The 16,664-nt window shown below is 38.4% G+C and overlaps 1 protein-coding gene across 1 annotated transcript in view; it reads left to right on the top strand.

Annotated features, from left to right (window-relative positions):
- Positions 1-16,664, top strand: part of LRBA (LPS responsive beige-like anchor protein) — a 445,808-nt gene that overhangs the window by 88,849 nt on the left and 340,295 nt on the right. Inside the window, exons 22-28 of the mRNA XM_056855892.1 lie at positions 5,982-6,977; positions 7,672-7,847; positions 11,348-11,501; positions 12,139-12,319; positions 14,473-14,600; positions 15,043-15,150; positions 16,513-16,663. Of these exons, the coding sequence (XP_056711870.1) occupies positions 5,982-6,977; positions 7,672-7,847; positions 11,348-11,501; positions 12,139-12,319; positions 14,473-14,600; positions 15,043-15,150; positions 16,513-16,663 (1,894 nt within the window). The remainder of the gene's footprint in view (positions 1-5,981; positions 6,978-7,671; positions 7,848-11,347; positions 11,502-12,138; positions 12,320-14,472; positions 14,601-15,042; positions 15,151-16,512; position 16,664) is intronic.

The following is a 16,664-nucleotide window of genomic DNA, read 5'->3' as shown; positions in this document are numbered from 1 at the left end:
CAGGAGAACTAATTCCATAAAATTAAGTTGAATTATATAGCTATTTGCTCGACTTGGTCAGCCTTGCAGATGAGGACAAATTGAAAAGTGAACAGGAACAAAAATGATTTGTGAGATAGGAGGATTGATTTATGATGGACGATGAAAGAGTTTAAAGTGTGAAGGGAGGGGTGAATGTGTTGTATAGTGGCCAGCTTTATCACTGTTCACCACAAGAGGCCTAAAAATCTTTGGGGACTGTTTGTTTTTATCCTAATGGAATAGTGCTGAATATTAGTATTAGAACAAATATTTTCAGTAGTTTCAGTGTTTAAAATGCTACGTGTTTTTTATGATCCTTAAAAATCTGCTAACTATATCTGCATTTTTTACCACAAAACAGTGGTTTGAGATAATGGGTTGCATCCAAAGAACCATACACTGTGCTCTGCTCATAGATTGGGTCTTTGCTATTTACCCTTCTGTGATGCAGCCTTCTGAAAAGTTGTTCTTGAGGATCAAGTGATTGTCAGGAACAGGAGTGCAAGCCCACAGGAGATTGCAGTGGGAAGGGGGAATCAACTGAAATATGTCACCCTTCCTATACAAGTGGCAGTATGTGGTTCTAATTAATCTACAACATACACAATAAGGTTATGAAATGGGATTTTGTCGTCTTCTGATAGTGTACTACTTTATAGCTAGTCTTGATAATCAACATAAGCGGAAATGGGAGGGGACTGTTTGGAATGAGGTATGAGGATGCTCAGGAATAACATGGTATACGTTTAGAGTGGTAGTGGGAGGTATATTGCATCAGTGGGGTATGGTGGAAGGTTTAGGAGATATTTATTTATGTTATTTAGTTATTGTTTATGTGTATGTTGGAGAGGAGTTATTTATTTATGTTAGCAAGTAGCTATTGGTTGTAGTATTGTGCTATTATTCTGGTAGTTTTTCCCTGATTTGTATTGCGCACTGAATATTCAGGATAGCTTAAAGAAATTATAATGGCAATAAAACTTTAGGAAAATGAAATGTGGACTTAAATAACTTTTTTTTTAGTTTTCCTTTATAGACAAGTCATTGGGAAAGGGAACAGGACAGGGTGGGAATGTACTTGTAAGATAATTAAATTCTTGTGAGAGCTCTTGCCAAAAATAAAGAGCTGTCCCTCCCCCCCACACACAAAATTTTTTGGCAGCAAAATAGGCCATCCTGACTGTTTTACAATTGGCTTATTTGTTTCTGGAAATGGAAGCACTACCTGAAATTACGAACTTATTTGTTCTATAGTTCACTGTTCCAACATTCACAGAAATAGATACACGCAGTTATGTAATGAAAAGACAGTGAGTAGATGTGATCTGTTTATAATACTAAAAAAATATATCTTCCAATACTGTAAATTACACCTTAAACAAGTAACTGTGCTATAGGTAATAATAACTGACCTTGTCAATTAGGCATTTTAATACATTAAAAATGTAACTTAATTTGTGTTTTGACAGTAAAACTAAATGGTGTGAGAATACAGTCATTTGTAAGAAGCTTGCCAGTATGGGCCCCCAGTTATTTTGTTATGTTAGGGATGGTGCTAGAATGTGCAAAGCTTTTGTGTGTACAGTACCTCTGTTCATCTTTGACTGATTCATTTCCCTGGGATTGATATCAGCAGGTATTGGTGCCTCAAGTCAAAGCTGATTTGGTGTGGAGAGTTTCCAGACCTGAACTGTTAGCGTTGCTCCTAGGAGGCTGGAAAAACAGGTCAATAAAGCTCTCATTAGGGTAAAAAATAGTAACGTTTGCTGGAATTATGAATAGCTTATTGATGGAGTTTAGCATCACAGGAGCTAATTTCCAGTAAACCTTGTAACATACCAAAAAAGTATTCTGTTGCTGGCTGAACGGCCAATCTCCTTTCTCTTTCATTTTTGACCTCATCATCCACATGGTACATATGCATGATATATGGCATAGCAAATGCTACATCTTCAAAATTGCTAAATTTTCATCATAGTATACTGTGATTTTAGTGTCACCATAACCTTTTTGCTTTGTGCATTCTAATCTTCCTGTCTGGCAATTAGTGAATGTTGAATGTCAAATTAAGTTGAAATTAATGGTTGAGGGGAAGGCTGTATTTATTAGCTTGCAGTTGTCTTTAACTAGTAGTGCAAAGAGGAGCTCTGCAAATGTTGCAAATGGCTATAGATTAGGCATCAAATGATTGTGAAGATTAATGAATGGCCTTTTAGTTTGCTAATTTAAAGCAATATCAGCTAATTAATTATGAATTATCAGCTTCGCACTTTAAAATACCTTAAGGAAAATCTAAAACATTCAGGTACAGGTAAATGTAAAATTATCTTCGCTAGCATTGTAGCTTTTATATTGTTGATACAAATTTACTAGGTATTCATCAGATTGTCACTATGAAGAACAAAATTTTAAAAATAACAACTTAAAAGCTGTCAAACTATCTCCGTGCTTCTATATAGACTTTCCAAAAAGAAGAGCTAATACAATAAAAAACGAACAAATGTTAAGTTATGGCCCCACGTTAATTCAAGAATATTTTAAAAATGTTAATTACTAGCAACAGGTAATGCAAATGGTATGTCTTATTTGCAAAATTGGGATCTCAGTATATTTCACAGACATACACCCAAGTAAAATAAGGTTTCCAATAATGGCACAGTTGTATACATAATTTATTAAAATTAGGTAACATTAGAGATGTGTATTGATGAACAAGATTCTATCTATTTATTTTTTCCCGGTGGTTGCAGAACTTTAACCATAGAACTAAAATAGTACACTCATGTGGAAAATGGATGAATCTCCCACATTTCTTTCTTTCTTTTTTTTGTCATCAAGTCTCATCTGACTTATGGGGACCTCTGGGGACCTTCAAGGCAAGAGACGTTTGGAGGTGGTTTGCCATTGCCTGCCTCCATGTCATGAACCTGGTATTCCTTGGAAGTCTCACATCCAAATACTTGCCAAGGTCGACCCTCCTTAGCTTCTGAGATCTGACAAGATCACGTTAGACTGGGCTATCCAGGTCAGGGCCCATTTCATTTACTCAGCTCTAAACTGTCTTTGACTCTTACCATACATCCTTGTTAATATGAAATACAAACCATAGAAAGAGGATGCTTGGTCTATTGAAGAGATTTCAACAAGGATTTTTTAAAAACATATTTAGAGGTACTGATCATTATTGGATCATGTGCAGCCAATAATAATTAGTCCTCAACATCAATACTGAGATTTTCCTGTCAATCAAACAGATTTGACTGGCAAACATTACACTTTTCCCCATTTGGGAATGCTCTCTCAGACACTTTCAATTGTGTTTTTTTTGTTTGTTTGTTTTAGTGATTTGGAAGCACAATGTTTGTAACACAGTTGTCCAAATTTTTGACATATGATTGTGAAAAAGATACTTTTATGTAGAAAAGAAATATAAATTTTGGTGTCAACGTCAAAAAATTCCTGCATGTGCCATGTAACTAGCAGTCACATATATAGGTCACCTAGTAACCATGCTTTGGCCTTGTGTCCAATGCATCATAAAACTGAGAGTATCTATTTCCTTCATAAAATGTATGAACTAGGAAAATAATCATTTTTGATTCATCCAAAGCTGATTTTTTTGCACACATAGGGATAAAGACTACTGTTTCTCCCCTCCCCCTTTCTGGCACTTGTTCCCTGTTACTAATCACTGTTTTGTGCATTAGGTAAACAAATACTTTCTTATTAAGACCCAAGAGGAGAACATGTAATGTATTACAGAATGAGAAGATATCCATGAATATCCTTGACAGAGCTTACTTCCCTGGGACTTGTTTGCCTAGGGGAATATTTAATGCTGCAGATACCAAGTTAGCTGATGAAAAACTCTACAGGGCTTAGGGCATCTCTTTGGGAAATGAATCTTAAGAACCTGGCCTATAAATCTCTCAACTCATCGCACCTTTGTCAGGATGAATGAAAAAATATATTGCTGACATAGGAAAGATAGAGTGAACTAAACAGAAGAGCCAAGAATGCATGATAGCACCTAGGAGCAAAATACTGATTCACTTTTTGCTTAACAAACTGCCGTTGCCTTCTGTTCGATCAAAGGGGAGTGTTTACCTAGAGATTTTACTTTACTTTCACCTCATTTATTTTCTTCCTGTTGGAGATTGCATATTCAATGCAAGTAACTCAAATTGTTGCTTGGGAAATTCTTCATTCTACATGACATTATCATGTCTACTGTATATGCTGTTTGAACTAACTGTTAGAATGTTCAGGTTTTATTATATACAGCTCAAAAATAATGAATGTCTAAAAATAAACGTGCACTTAAAATATTCAGAATACAAACATGGAATTATTTTGTTTAATTGATCTGTGTCTGCATCACAATATATTATTTACGAATTCCTATGGAAAATAATATGCAAGGCAAAAGTATGCCAATCTACGGACAGGGCTTAAGGCAGGACTGGAATAGATTTGTTTAATTATATTTATCCATCTGATGATATTTGTGTGTGTTAGAGGTAGAGTACTGGGTAATCTCTAAAGGGTGTAAGCTTAGAAATCACACTTTTTGATTTGAAAATCGTGCTTCTTACTGCTGATTAAAATAAGTCAGCCGTTTTTTGATAACCAGTGCTCTGTGGATTCATCTCACAGCATGACTATAATGCTTAGAAGTCTGCAGCTGTATTGGTGGGGCATGAGTTCCCACAGCAGGGCTCTAACACATAATAAGTATCATCATGGTGAAAAAGTACAGTACTCATTCCTGGAGACTTGTGTTTCAAAGCTACTCTGAGGACCGAAAGCAAGTTTCTTAGCTGAGTCCTGTCAGAAATGTAAGCCCTTTGGCAGAATGTCTGCCAAAGAGGAACGACTGTTCTGATGAGTTGGCAAACTACAAGTCCAAAGTTTTATACATTAATTTAGAAACTGGAATGATGAGGATGGAGGCCAGGGTCGGTATTATGTCCACTTTTTTATGGCTAAAAGGAAATCTGAATTCTCAGGGCCTTTCCCCCCTGATATTTAGAGATAATTTCCAGTCAAAATGACTACGGGCTGTTTTGAATTATGTTAGGAACTTAGGTTTACCCCCTCAAGCCCTCCTAAGGAGTGGGCTTGATCAAGCAAAACAGCTGATCAGGCAGAGGATTGAAGACACTGAGCATCAAGCCGATATATCTAGAACACCAGATTTCATATGCCCACAGAGCGCCAAATATGTGGTCGCCCCAGCGGCCTGTTTGGCCACATTGGAACCAATAACATCAGGAGAGTGTTCACCCTTGCCAGGTGTGCGGCACTCCCCTCTGCGGTTCTTGAAGGCAAATTTAAGAAGATCCCTTTTATCGAAAGGAAGTGCCCATGCCTGCTCCATGAGGTGGAAACGATCGATCATATGCTCCTACAGTGTATCTTCTACAGGGAGGCTAGAATTAAAATGATTAAACCTTTGCTAGAAAAATTCTCTGGAGAAACGGACAAAACTAAAGTGGATCACTTGTTAGCAGGCAATAATCCCCAGGTCTCGATCAGGGTTGCTAGGTGCTGCATGTTGATATGTAGGGTTCGGAAATTACAGCTGTAACTTTTTAATTCTAATTTATTTATTTCAATAATGGTCATACTCCTTTTTGAGAATGTTCTTAAGGTTTGTTTTCAAATTTGTCTTGACCTTCTTAGTAAGGCCAATGATATTCATTCTTGTATTTTTATAATGCTGGTCAAATGACCGTAATAAATTGAATTGAAATTATACATTAATTTGCTGGAATTCAGTATGGATTGATACCTAACTAAAGAAGTATAAGGATCAGCACAGTTATATCTTGTTTTTGGTAATGATGTCTAGTTGTGCTGTGCAGTTGTATAAGAACTAAGTCTGTTATGAAAACTTTATAACATATGATACTTTAGAACTTTGGATTTTTACCAAACTAAAATCCTTCTTTTTGTAGGTAACTTATGAAATGCACAAAGAGAGCCTCTCTCAGATGTTCAGGGAATATCAAGAGAAAGGAGATGAAGATACAGGTGCAGGTCCATCAACCCAGGTTAGAACAGTCTCAGGTAGTAGTAAGGAAACTGAAGTTGCAGGAACAGTGCAACACCTGGAAATAAAAGAAGCTGGTACTGCTGCATATTCTGATGGAAGTGGTAATGTGCAAAGCAGTACTCAGAAGACTGAAAGTAGATCATCAGATTGTGAAAAACAAACTGATTCATCAGATGCAATTAGAGAAGTCAGAATAGAAAGAGAAAATGGTCAGAAAACCTCTGATTTAAATGAAGCACCTTGCTTAGAGCTTCCTATACAGGCAGAAGCGATAAAACAAACTTCAGAAGCCTCTTCTGACATAATTGAAGGAATCCATGAGGAAGAAAAGGTAGTTGCCACTGAGGTAGAATCACCTGCACAAAACATTGATGGGGAAGCACTTGAAAGCCCTGAGATATTAGAAAAATTGATACCGGAAGTGGAGGATGAGGAAGATGATGATTTTGTTGATTTAAAAGAGGAGAGCAATTTGCCATTTACCCCAGAAGAATGTCCCCCTAATCCCAGTGAAGACCATACGTCTGGAAGCCAGGAAACATCTGCAGTGCAGGAACAGCAAACAGTGATGTTGAAGGAACCAGCTCCAGTAACATTAGAAACCAAAAATACTGACGCATCGGTGGAAAGAGAACAAGATCCAGATACCTTGCCAGAAACCAGTTCTTCTTTAATAAAGAATGCAACACCCCAGTCAAATTCACACGTTGAGAAGGTAGAGGAAGAAAATACTGACCAATCCCTTACCAAAACAACTTCAGATGATTCGCAGCCACACACTTCAGAAAAGAAGATTGCTAAACTTGATGTTTCCAGTGTTGCATCAGATACTGAAAAATTGGAACTGAAGTCCAGTGCAATTCTGGAAATAAATCAAGCACTGAGGCCCATTCCTGAGGTAATTTTTTTTTGTTCACTACAATTATCTGTTAATCGAATGACAAGATGTTATGATATTTCAAATATATTTAAAAATTAACTTTTTCCAGTGAACAAAAGAGTTGACATAGTCTACCGTAGAATTTTGTAGCAGTATATCATATTATTAACTTGAGAATAAAGTATGACTTCAAAGTTCTATATAAGGATGCTTTCAATAAATTGAAGTCTATAGCTTTAGATCTGCATTATTCCCTCGTTACCCCTTTAGCTTCAGGTCAGTGATGCTTACTAAATATAGCTAAACAGTAATGTACCTAAGTGCTTCCCTCCTGCAGAGACACCAGCCATTGGATAACCATCATCCTGCACCATACTTCCTCAAAGGAGGGAGATCACGTTCAGCAGCAATATATGCACCCTATGTGGTAAGGTCTGGCTGCTGCTTATTATTGTCTTGGCTAGCAGAGATGGTGGCGCAATTGATCTGTAGTACGTAGAACTGGTATAATGAATAGTTGGTTTCATATTGTAGTTCTCAGACCTAACTGACTTTCTAGAGGTAGTAATTTCAGAACCAGAAACCTTATTTTTAAGATATGCATTTTTCCTTAGTATGGATTTTCGTTGTTTGTCTTTTGGAATTTGGATTTATGTAGGGTCTGAGGTTTTTTTACTTCAAGGTGATCTCTTCCTATATTTTGTTTGTGAAGACATCAAGGCAACAAGATTCGTCAGGTCAACTTGGAGGGGCTGTTTCAGATGGACAGAGAAGAGATTCCAGGTCTACTATGTTCCGTATTCCAGAATTCAGATGGTCACAAATGCACCAGCGCTTACTCACAGACTTGCTGTTTTCCATAGAAACAGACGTACAGATGTGGAGGAGGTAAGATGGCTGTTTAAATACAGTCCCAGGAGTTAATTTCAACAGTGTAAAAAATTCATACCATTGCATCTCTCCTAATTATAGAAGTAGGTTGAAATACAGGTTGCATACATATGTCACAATAAACTATCTATTATAAACTATGGATTGATTAAACTGTGGTTTATTGTAAGTTTCAAATGCAGACTGCCCAACAAACAGTGGTTCGTTGACCACAAAACCAGGATTTTCAAACACCAGTTTGTGTCTGGACTGATGACTGTGGTTAATGCTAACTGTGATTTCTTGTTATTTGCAGATTCAGAAATCTGAGCTTGTTGCTAGCTTCTTGCATTTAGAGACAGCAGCAGAGCAGTAGATAAACGTAGCCCATCTAGCAGCATTCAGCTGTCGATGCTGTCTTTCTGCCCATCGCTTCCTTGTAGTGATGACTTACCAAGCAGGATTGTGTGGCTTCAGCCTCTAGAGGGTGATTTAGAAAGGCAGCAAGACAAAAGATTTCATTCAGTCACATAGTTTTATTCGATTTGTCAATATATACAATATAAATTGTTCCACACGAAGCACTGCTACTGTAAAAAGCAGTTGACATCCCCACTGCCCACCCTTTCTCCTCATAAACACCCCCCTTCAGTTGCCCTTCCTTTTATATCCCATGAGAGATTGAATCAGAGACCTTGCCATGATCATATGTTTCTTCCCAATCTTTTGTTTTATTTCGGTGTGTGTGGGGGAGAAGATTAATAAATGCGATAAGACAAGAAAGAAAGGAGGTGAGGGCTGGAGGAGGTGAGGGCTGGAGAAGATTTTTTAAAAAGTGTTTAAAAATCTAGGGAATTTGGTGAAGTGTCTAGAAAGGCGAGAGGAGTGTAGCTAAGAGCTGGCTCTGCTGAAAGTATCCTGAAACCCTCAGAGCAGTATTGGCTTGCTCTAGATTGCCCTGCCCTTTTCCTGTCTGCTTATTGTAGCAGATGATAGAAAGTGCACTAACACTCAGTCAGCAACTGAGCAATGCAAGGAAGCTTGAGATAATATCTGGGAATTGTACCCTAAGGCAGGAGAGGAAGCAAGCAGCAGACTAACTAGAGTTTATGAGTGAACTATGATTTAACGCTGAATAATGCACTTTCAATCCACTTTCAGTACATAATGCTACTTGATTTTACTGTGTGATATGGCAAAACCCGCTTGCAAACAGTTGCTAAAGTGGATTGAAAGTGCATTATACTGTGTGTGTGTGTGTGTGTGTGTGAAAACACTGCTAGTGTGTACACATGGTAAACTAACTGAGGTTAGTGCCACAGACTGCCTGACCAGACCCTCTGTTTTGTTTACTTTTGTTTTTGTTTTCAAAAAACATAGAGCTTCCAACAGATTGTGGTGTGTCAGCCGATTCACACTTGGCTTTCAGTTGGTTTGAATTTACCTTTGAACATTACATTCTTACACAATGTTTGCTTCTTCCCCATCACAGTTCTACAGTTGCTTCCTTTGCTTGAATTTTGCCTTCTGTTCTCTTCTGGCAGTGCATGGATTTTGCAACTGCATAGAAGAAATAATGTTCCTCTGCTTTGTCAGTACTGAAAGTTGCTGTTTTTCCTTCTTTGTTACACTTAGCAGCAATGAATACTGATCTTCCTGAAAAGGACAGCTCTACATACCTTTTAAAAGGGAAGATCAATAAGTAGTTTAGAATGGTTGAAATAAAACTAAGCCCTCAGCAGCACCTTAATTGCCTTTGCTGTTTGCACCTTTGAGTGGACTTCCTTATCTAACAGGCCTGGTGCTGGATATGAAGAGTGTGCCTCTGACTGGATGATCAAAACTTGCAGCAATACTTCCTTTCATCTGGGTTCCGCCCCCCCAAAGGTTTCATATGCATATTATATGTGTCACTATATTATACCTAGATATTAACCAGGATCACTATCAACTTTATTGTCGAAGGCTTTCACGGTCAGAGTTCATTGGTTCTTGTAGGTTTTCCGGGCTGTGTAACCGTGGTCTTGGAATTTTCTTTCCTGACGTTTCGCCAGCAACTGTGGCAGGCATCTTCAGAGTAGTAACACTGAAGGACAGTGTCTCTCAGTGTCAAGGGTGTAGGAAGAGTAATATATAGTCAGAAAGGGTTTGGGTTTGAGCTGAGTATTGTCCTGCAAAAGTATTGTCCTGTAAGTATCAAGATAATGTGCTATTGAGGGTATGGTATGTTAATATGGAACCATTGTATCCTGAAGTGATCTGTTAATGTGTGTAATCCAAAGCTAATCTGTATGGCTATTGTTGAATGTTGTCTTTGTCTGGAGGTTTTTCAGGGCAGGAAGCCAAGCCTTCAGACAAAGACAACATTCAACAATAGCCATACAGATTAGCTTTGGATTACACACATTAACAGATCACTTCAGGATACAATGGTTCCATATTAACATACCATACCCTCAATAGCACATTATCTTGATACTTACAGGACAATACTTTTGCAGGACAATACTCAGCTCAAACCCAAACCCTTTCTGACTATATATTACTCTTCCTACACCCTTGACACTGAGAGACACTGTCCTTCAGTGTTACTACTCTGAAGATGCCTGCCACAGTTGCTGGCGAAACGTCAGGAAAGAAAATTCCAAGACCACGGTTACACAGCCCGGAAAACCTACAAGAACTATCAACTTTGTTTCACCATAGTGTGTGAAGGGTGTTACTGAAGAGAAGTTTCAAATTCTTTATCCGAAATAAATTTCCTATAGACTTGGATGAGCAGGAAGAACTTTCAGAGTAGATACTCTTATCATGGCTCTAGCCTTGTCCTTGTTTTTAAAGTGTCTGCTAACTTTTGATGATAAATAAAAAGCAGAAAATGACAGTGCGATCCTATGCAAAGTTATTTTAGTCTAAGCCAGTTAATTTAAGTGGGCTTAGCCTGAAGTAACTCTGCATAAAATTGCACTATAATCAAGCTGAATCCCATATGCTACAGGCATCATGCTAAGGGGAAGTTATAGGCCATGGGATAAAATTCATGTGTTGATTTGTTGAAACAGGAATTAAATTTCCTTATATTTTATGTCTTTAAAATCCTTTTGCTTAAAAGGAAAGCTCTTTGTAAGATACTGGTTTCCTCTTCAGAGACTTGAGTTCAGATCTAGTTTATATCTCAAGGGAAACTTATTTTATTGATTTATACAGTGACTTTTGCAGCAGTAGATAATCAGACTTCATAATAATAAATAATTATTCACCACACACTTAGACACAGTTGCCAGTCTGTGCTCTGGAGAGGATTAGTAGCATAAGGAAAGGGCACTTTCAGGTCAAGATGACAGTACATTGGCTGTTTTTTTCTTTCTTTCTGGATACTGATGTGTGATTCTTGGTTGCGACAGAGTTTTCTGGATGGTATCGCTAAGTAATAGAGATGTAAATAAATGCATAGCTTTCTATAACCAAAAGTAAAATTACTTCCTGCATTTTTGCTATTTTGTTCTCTTTTGGGGCAGCCATTCTACCAAGACTGTGATGGATTTTGTGAATAGCAGTGACAACGTCATCTTTGTGCACAACACAATTCATCTGATCTCTCAAGTGATGGATAATATGATAATGGCTTGTGGTGGCATATTACCTTTGCTTTCTGCGGCTACATCTGCTACAGTAAGAAATTCACTTTCTAATATTAGACGCTGTACTTTGGAGGATGCCTTCTCATATGCTGGGCCTTGTTTGTGGCTATGCTAAGGGAAAGGGGAAGCTAGGACTGTGGGATAGCATAAGGCATCTTGGCAGTATTGTACTGACCTTGACCTGCCTTCTGTTTAATACTGAGCTGGAGTGGACTGGGTGGAAAATTCTCATCCTTCTGATATATCTGCAGCCTTTTTAGGGTAGAAAGGACTGGGAGTGGTATTTCTTCTTTTACACATCTCTGCTAGCCTTCCCTCTGTCCTATTCTCTACTGTTGGTCACTGGTTCCAAAGCCAGGAAGTAATTTTTGACTTTGCGTTTGTCTTTTTGCCCTTCCACATAAACAGTATTGTTTTAGTGTTTCTTGCATGACGTGCTGTTGCTTTGGGAAAGGACTGTAGAGTTCTTTAATAAAAGCTTCTGTAAGTCGGTCTCAATAGGCAATGAAACATATGGTTACTGTCAGACCTGTTTGCAAGAACTAAATGTCTTCTATCCTTGCATCCCCAACATATTGGATTCTTGGTGCTATTAGGCAATAACAACTAGTTAAGGGGGATGTCTTAAGGGGGGTTTAAAAGGCTGATTTAAATGTTCCATTTTGCAGCATGAACTGGAAAATATTGAGCCTACTCAAGGATTGTCCATAGAAGCTTCTGTAGCATTCCTTCAAAGAGTAATCAGCCTTGTGGATGTGTTAATATTCGCAAGCTCTCTTGGATTCACTGAAATAGAGGCTGAGAAAAATATGTCGTCTGGTGGAATTTTACGACAGTGTCTTCGACTTGGTAAGCAAATAATTGCTTAGAGTTTTTTAAAAATGCTAATGAGTATTAGTTTATCCCATCTGGTGGCATGTGAGAATATATTGCAGGATGATTTTAAAAATCCATGGGAACCCCCCCCCCCCAGATTTCCCCTTCTGGATTCTATAAGTTCTTAGGAACCTGCATAGTTGAATTCCCCTCTCTAATTCTTCCTGCAGCTGATGCTCAGCAGCCCTCAGCGTTGCATGCCTCCTAGACTATGACTAACCCTCATGAAGCTGATGCTTTGGGGAGGGAGGGAGGTTCTTCCCTTTTAAAAAAATACGATGTGATACTTCCTGCGTACCCTATAAGCCCCTCCCCCAAATTCATGGAAGTCCCTGCCGTGACAGTCTCTGGCACTGTCTTGCTGATCTACTGATAGGCACTTAACCATCAAACCTGCTATTAGAGGGAACAAGTTGATGGCCTGCAAAAAATTGCAGGGATGAGATACATTATTTAGAAATTTCTTCCCACAGTTAAGTCTCTTCTTCAGGGTATTACAAGCTCTATAAGGCTTTGCTCTCTGGTTCTGCCCCTCCGCTTTATACTGCTATCAGCATTCGGTGTCTCTTGGAGCATGATCAGTCTTCATTTTGGAAGATTTCCCCCCTTTGGGTGAATTTACAAAGGCATACTTCCTTCATATCTTGGAAGTTCCCTGAGTTTCTGTGTAGAAACCCATAGCTCGTCTGTGAGTGATTTGGTTTTGCTGCTTTCATAATTAGCACCAGTCAACCCTTTTACTATTAGATACAGTAACGATGGTTATGCATCTTCCATGTTAAACCTTTTTGCATTCTCAGATATAGTTACATCACTGAATCTAAATGTTTCTAGTGTCTAAAGCCTGCTCCACACTTCAAAAGCCACCTTGCCCTCAACTCTCTAGGTGGTGTTAGGCAAGTCACTTCCCTGTCATCTCCTCTTCCCAATCTGCCATATGATTTAATACTACTAGCCTACCTCGCAGGACTGCTGTAACGATTATTGAAATTGTTTGCAAATCAGTTTAAAAACTCAAAATGTGCTGCTGTTATGATTATTATTACTGTTGTTATGTTATCACCACTGCTGTGCTAAATGACCTTAACTAACAGTGTAATCCTAAGTACAGTTACATCCTTCTTTTATCTTATTAATATCAGTGGATTTAGAAGAGTGCAGTTCTGCATAGAATTGCATTGTAAAACTTCTTATATAAGTATAGGCTGGTATCACTTTTGAGAGTTTTATTTATAGACCCAGCTATGCATGTATCTTGAATCCTAAGACTAAGGAAGGATATTAAGCAAAACTTTGGTCAATAATTGAATGCTAACTCATTTATTACAATAGCAAGAAGACAACAGAAGTTTTTAGTGGTATTCATCTCTTCATTTTTTTGGGGGGTGTGGGGGAGGAATTGAATCCAAAGACAAACTAGTTGGAGGTAACTTATCAAAATATCTTAATCTCAGTGTGGCCAAATCTGTGGATACTTAAATGTGGAGATTGGAGCCATGATCAGACAAGATGGCTCTTTTTTTTTGCCATCAAGTCACAGCTGACCTATGGTGACCCCGTAGGATTTTCAAGGCAAGAGACATTCAGAGGTGGTTTGCCATTGCCTGCCTCTGCGTCATGACCCTGGTATTCCTTTGTGGTCTCCTATCCAAATACTGACCAGGGCCGACCCAGCTTAGCTTCCAAGATGTGATGAGATCAGGCTAGCCCGCACTATCCAGGTCAGGAAAAAATCTGAAATCTAAAAACAACCAAAAAAATCTGGGTTAGCCCCCCCCCCCCATAATAAAAATAGCACTTGCGGCTTTATTAAGCAAATGCCCTCAGTGACTGTTGCTAGGCAACTACAGCACTATTGCCAGTCTTCATGCCTTAGTTTCTGTCAATAAAAGGCAAGGGGAAGGGGTAGGGAAATGTTGTTGGTCTTTAAGGGGTTTAGGATTTGAATTTTGTTCTACTGCTGCCAACTAACACAGCTTCCCATCTGAAACTACAAACAAACAGAAAACTAAAGTATTTTAAAACAACCCTCCGTTAACGGTAGGATCAGAAATAATGAAATTTTACTTTTCCGCAAAGTTTTGAACAGTTCCTAATTTTTCCTGTCTTAAACACTTTTCTTTCAGTGTGTGCAGTGGCAGTAAGAAACTGTTTGGAGTGTCAGCAGCATGCTCAGATGAAGCCTAGTGGAGAAAATGTTAAATGTCAGAAAGCAGTACAAAGCCTGATAGTAGAAGGAAGGCCTGGAGCAAAGGCAAGTATCTTCTGACATTAAATGCATGCAGACGTTGATACTGTTATCTCTGTGACCTGATGGATAAGTCTCTGGGGCTTTTTAGGGCAATGCAGTAGTTTGAGAGAAAAATGTGGAACTTAAATAACAGAAGTATTTAAACATGTAATTATTTCAAGCTGTTAACATAATCGTTTTGAGTTATCAATGCTGTAACTTTTTTGAGGTGGGGGAGGGAAAGCAAGATGAGAAGTGTGTGTCATAAATGTTTCTAAATTTCTGTTTCCCATTGTCTTTGACTGTTCAATCCTTACTCATATTCTAAATATTTATTATTTAACTGACTTTATTTACCACAGAGTGTTTACTTGGTCATAATTTTGTATCAGTGTGAAAATACACATAGGCCCATGTATTACTTAAAAAAAATGCAGTCATATAGAAACTGTTCTATTCCAAACAGAGTCCAGTTGATGTTGTGACTGGGGGAATTTCTCCAATAAGAGATATTGACAGACTTCTGCAGGATATGGATATTAACCGGCTTCGTGCGGTGGTGTTCAGAGATATAGTAAGTTACCAAACTTTTTTTTAAAAAAACCTTTTCTTTCTATAGTTTGATTTGCTGGGCCAGTATAGTCATTGAGAAGCTGCCTATGGTGAGGAAATCAAATGAGTGTCTAAGAGAATCATAAAACTCTGTGGGAATAGCACTACAACAATTTGGGGTCAGGATGAAAGGCTTACATTCCCTATAAACTGTTGTCCCTGCATGTAGCTATAACTTCATAAACTTTGCCTCCTCCCTTTCTCTTTCTGTGTGTTTCTTGTTCCTGGAATGTGAATTTTCCTTATTTTATCTTTCATCCTTGAGAATACCTCTTGTCCTTTCTCCTTCCTCAGTGCCAATTCTAGTTCATTAGAGTGATTGATCATAAATTACATCTTTGCTCCTAGGATAAAAAGAGGGTGCTTGTACAATGAAATATATGAGATCAAATTTTTATCAGACTTTTTCCTCTTCTTCCCATTCTGAGTAGAAGACAAAAGAAGGGTAAAAGAAGAAGGAAAGGCAAGCAATAGTATCCAGTAGCTATAGAGGTTTTGGTTGGATCTGGTGCTGAGTCTAGAAGATTAAGAAAAAAGAAAACTAAGTGCTGCATGACATCCAACAGTTTATGTATATTTCTGCTAATAGGGGCTGTCTGGATTAGAGCCCGGGTTAGAAATATAATGACCCTACATGGCTTCCAGTTTTCTATGTTAAGCATTCATAAAGAGAGGCAGCGTTGTGTAGTGGTTAAAGAACAAGGTTTGATTCCCCGCTCTTCCACATGTAGCCTGCTGGGTGACCTTGGGCCAGTCAAAGTTCTCTCAGAACTCTCTCATGGAGGCACACAATGGCAAACTACCTCCAAACATCTCTCGCCTTGAAAACCCTACGAGGTCACCACAAATCCACTGTGACTTGATAGCACGCACACACACACAAAGCAATGTAGAATATGCAACATCTAGGTAAAGTGGATGGATTGTTCTTTAGACATGGAAAGGTTAAATCACCACTTTAAAACAAATCTATACAAATAACAAGCAAGAGAGAAAATTTGCATCACTTGCAGTTACTTGATCAAAACAGAACTATTGTAAATATCTTACCACTGAATGCCATGTCGGGCAAGGTCTCTGCAAAAGTGAACAGATCAAAAGTTTGGACTAAAGCAAGGGAGGGGGTCATTTTCTCTTCTTGCTGCAGCTAGCCACCTGTACTACATGGCGTATTGAGGGTCTCCTGAGTTACAGCATCAGTTTTCTAGGGGGTACAGGGGACTTCTGGGGCAAGGATGATAAAAGGTGCATCCATAAATTAATGGAAGCCTTGGATCCAACTCACTTTGGTTAAGAGTTTGGTTTTGGTTTTGTTTTTTTGCAGGAGGACAGCAAACAGGCTCAATTCTTGGCTTTGGCAGTGGTATATTTTATCTCAGTCCTCATGGTTTCAAAATATAGAGATATTCTGGAACCTCAAAATGAACGGAGGAAGCCTCAGACAGTTCAGTCAGTTAAGGCAACAGTAACAACAGG

This window comes from Euleptes europaea, chromosome 9 (genome assembly GCF_029931775.1).
Source record: "Euleptes europaea isolate rEulEur1 chromosome 9, rEulEur1.hap1, whole genome shotgun sequence".
Taxonomy (NCBI): Eukaryota; Metazoa; Chordata; class Lepidosauria; order Squamata; family Sphaerodactylidae; genus Euleptes; species Euleptes europaea.
This window is presented reverse-complemented; position numbering and strand designations above follow the sequence as displayed.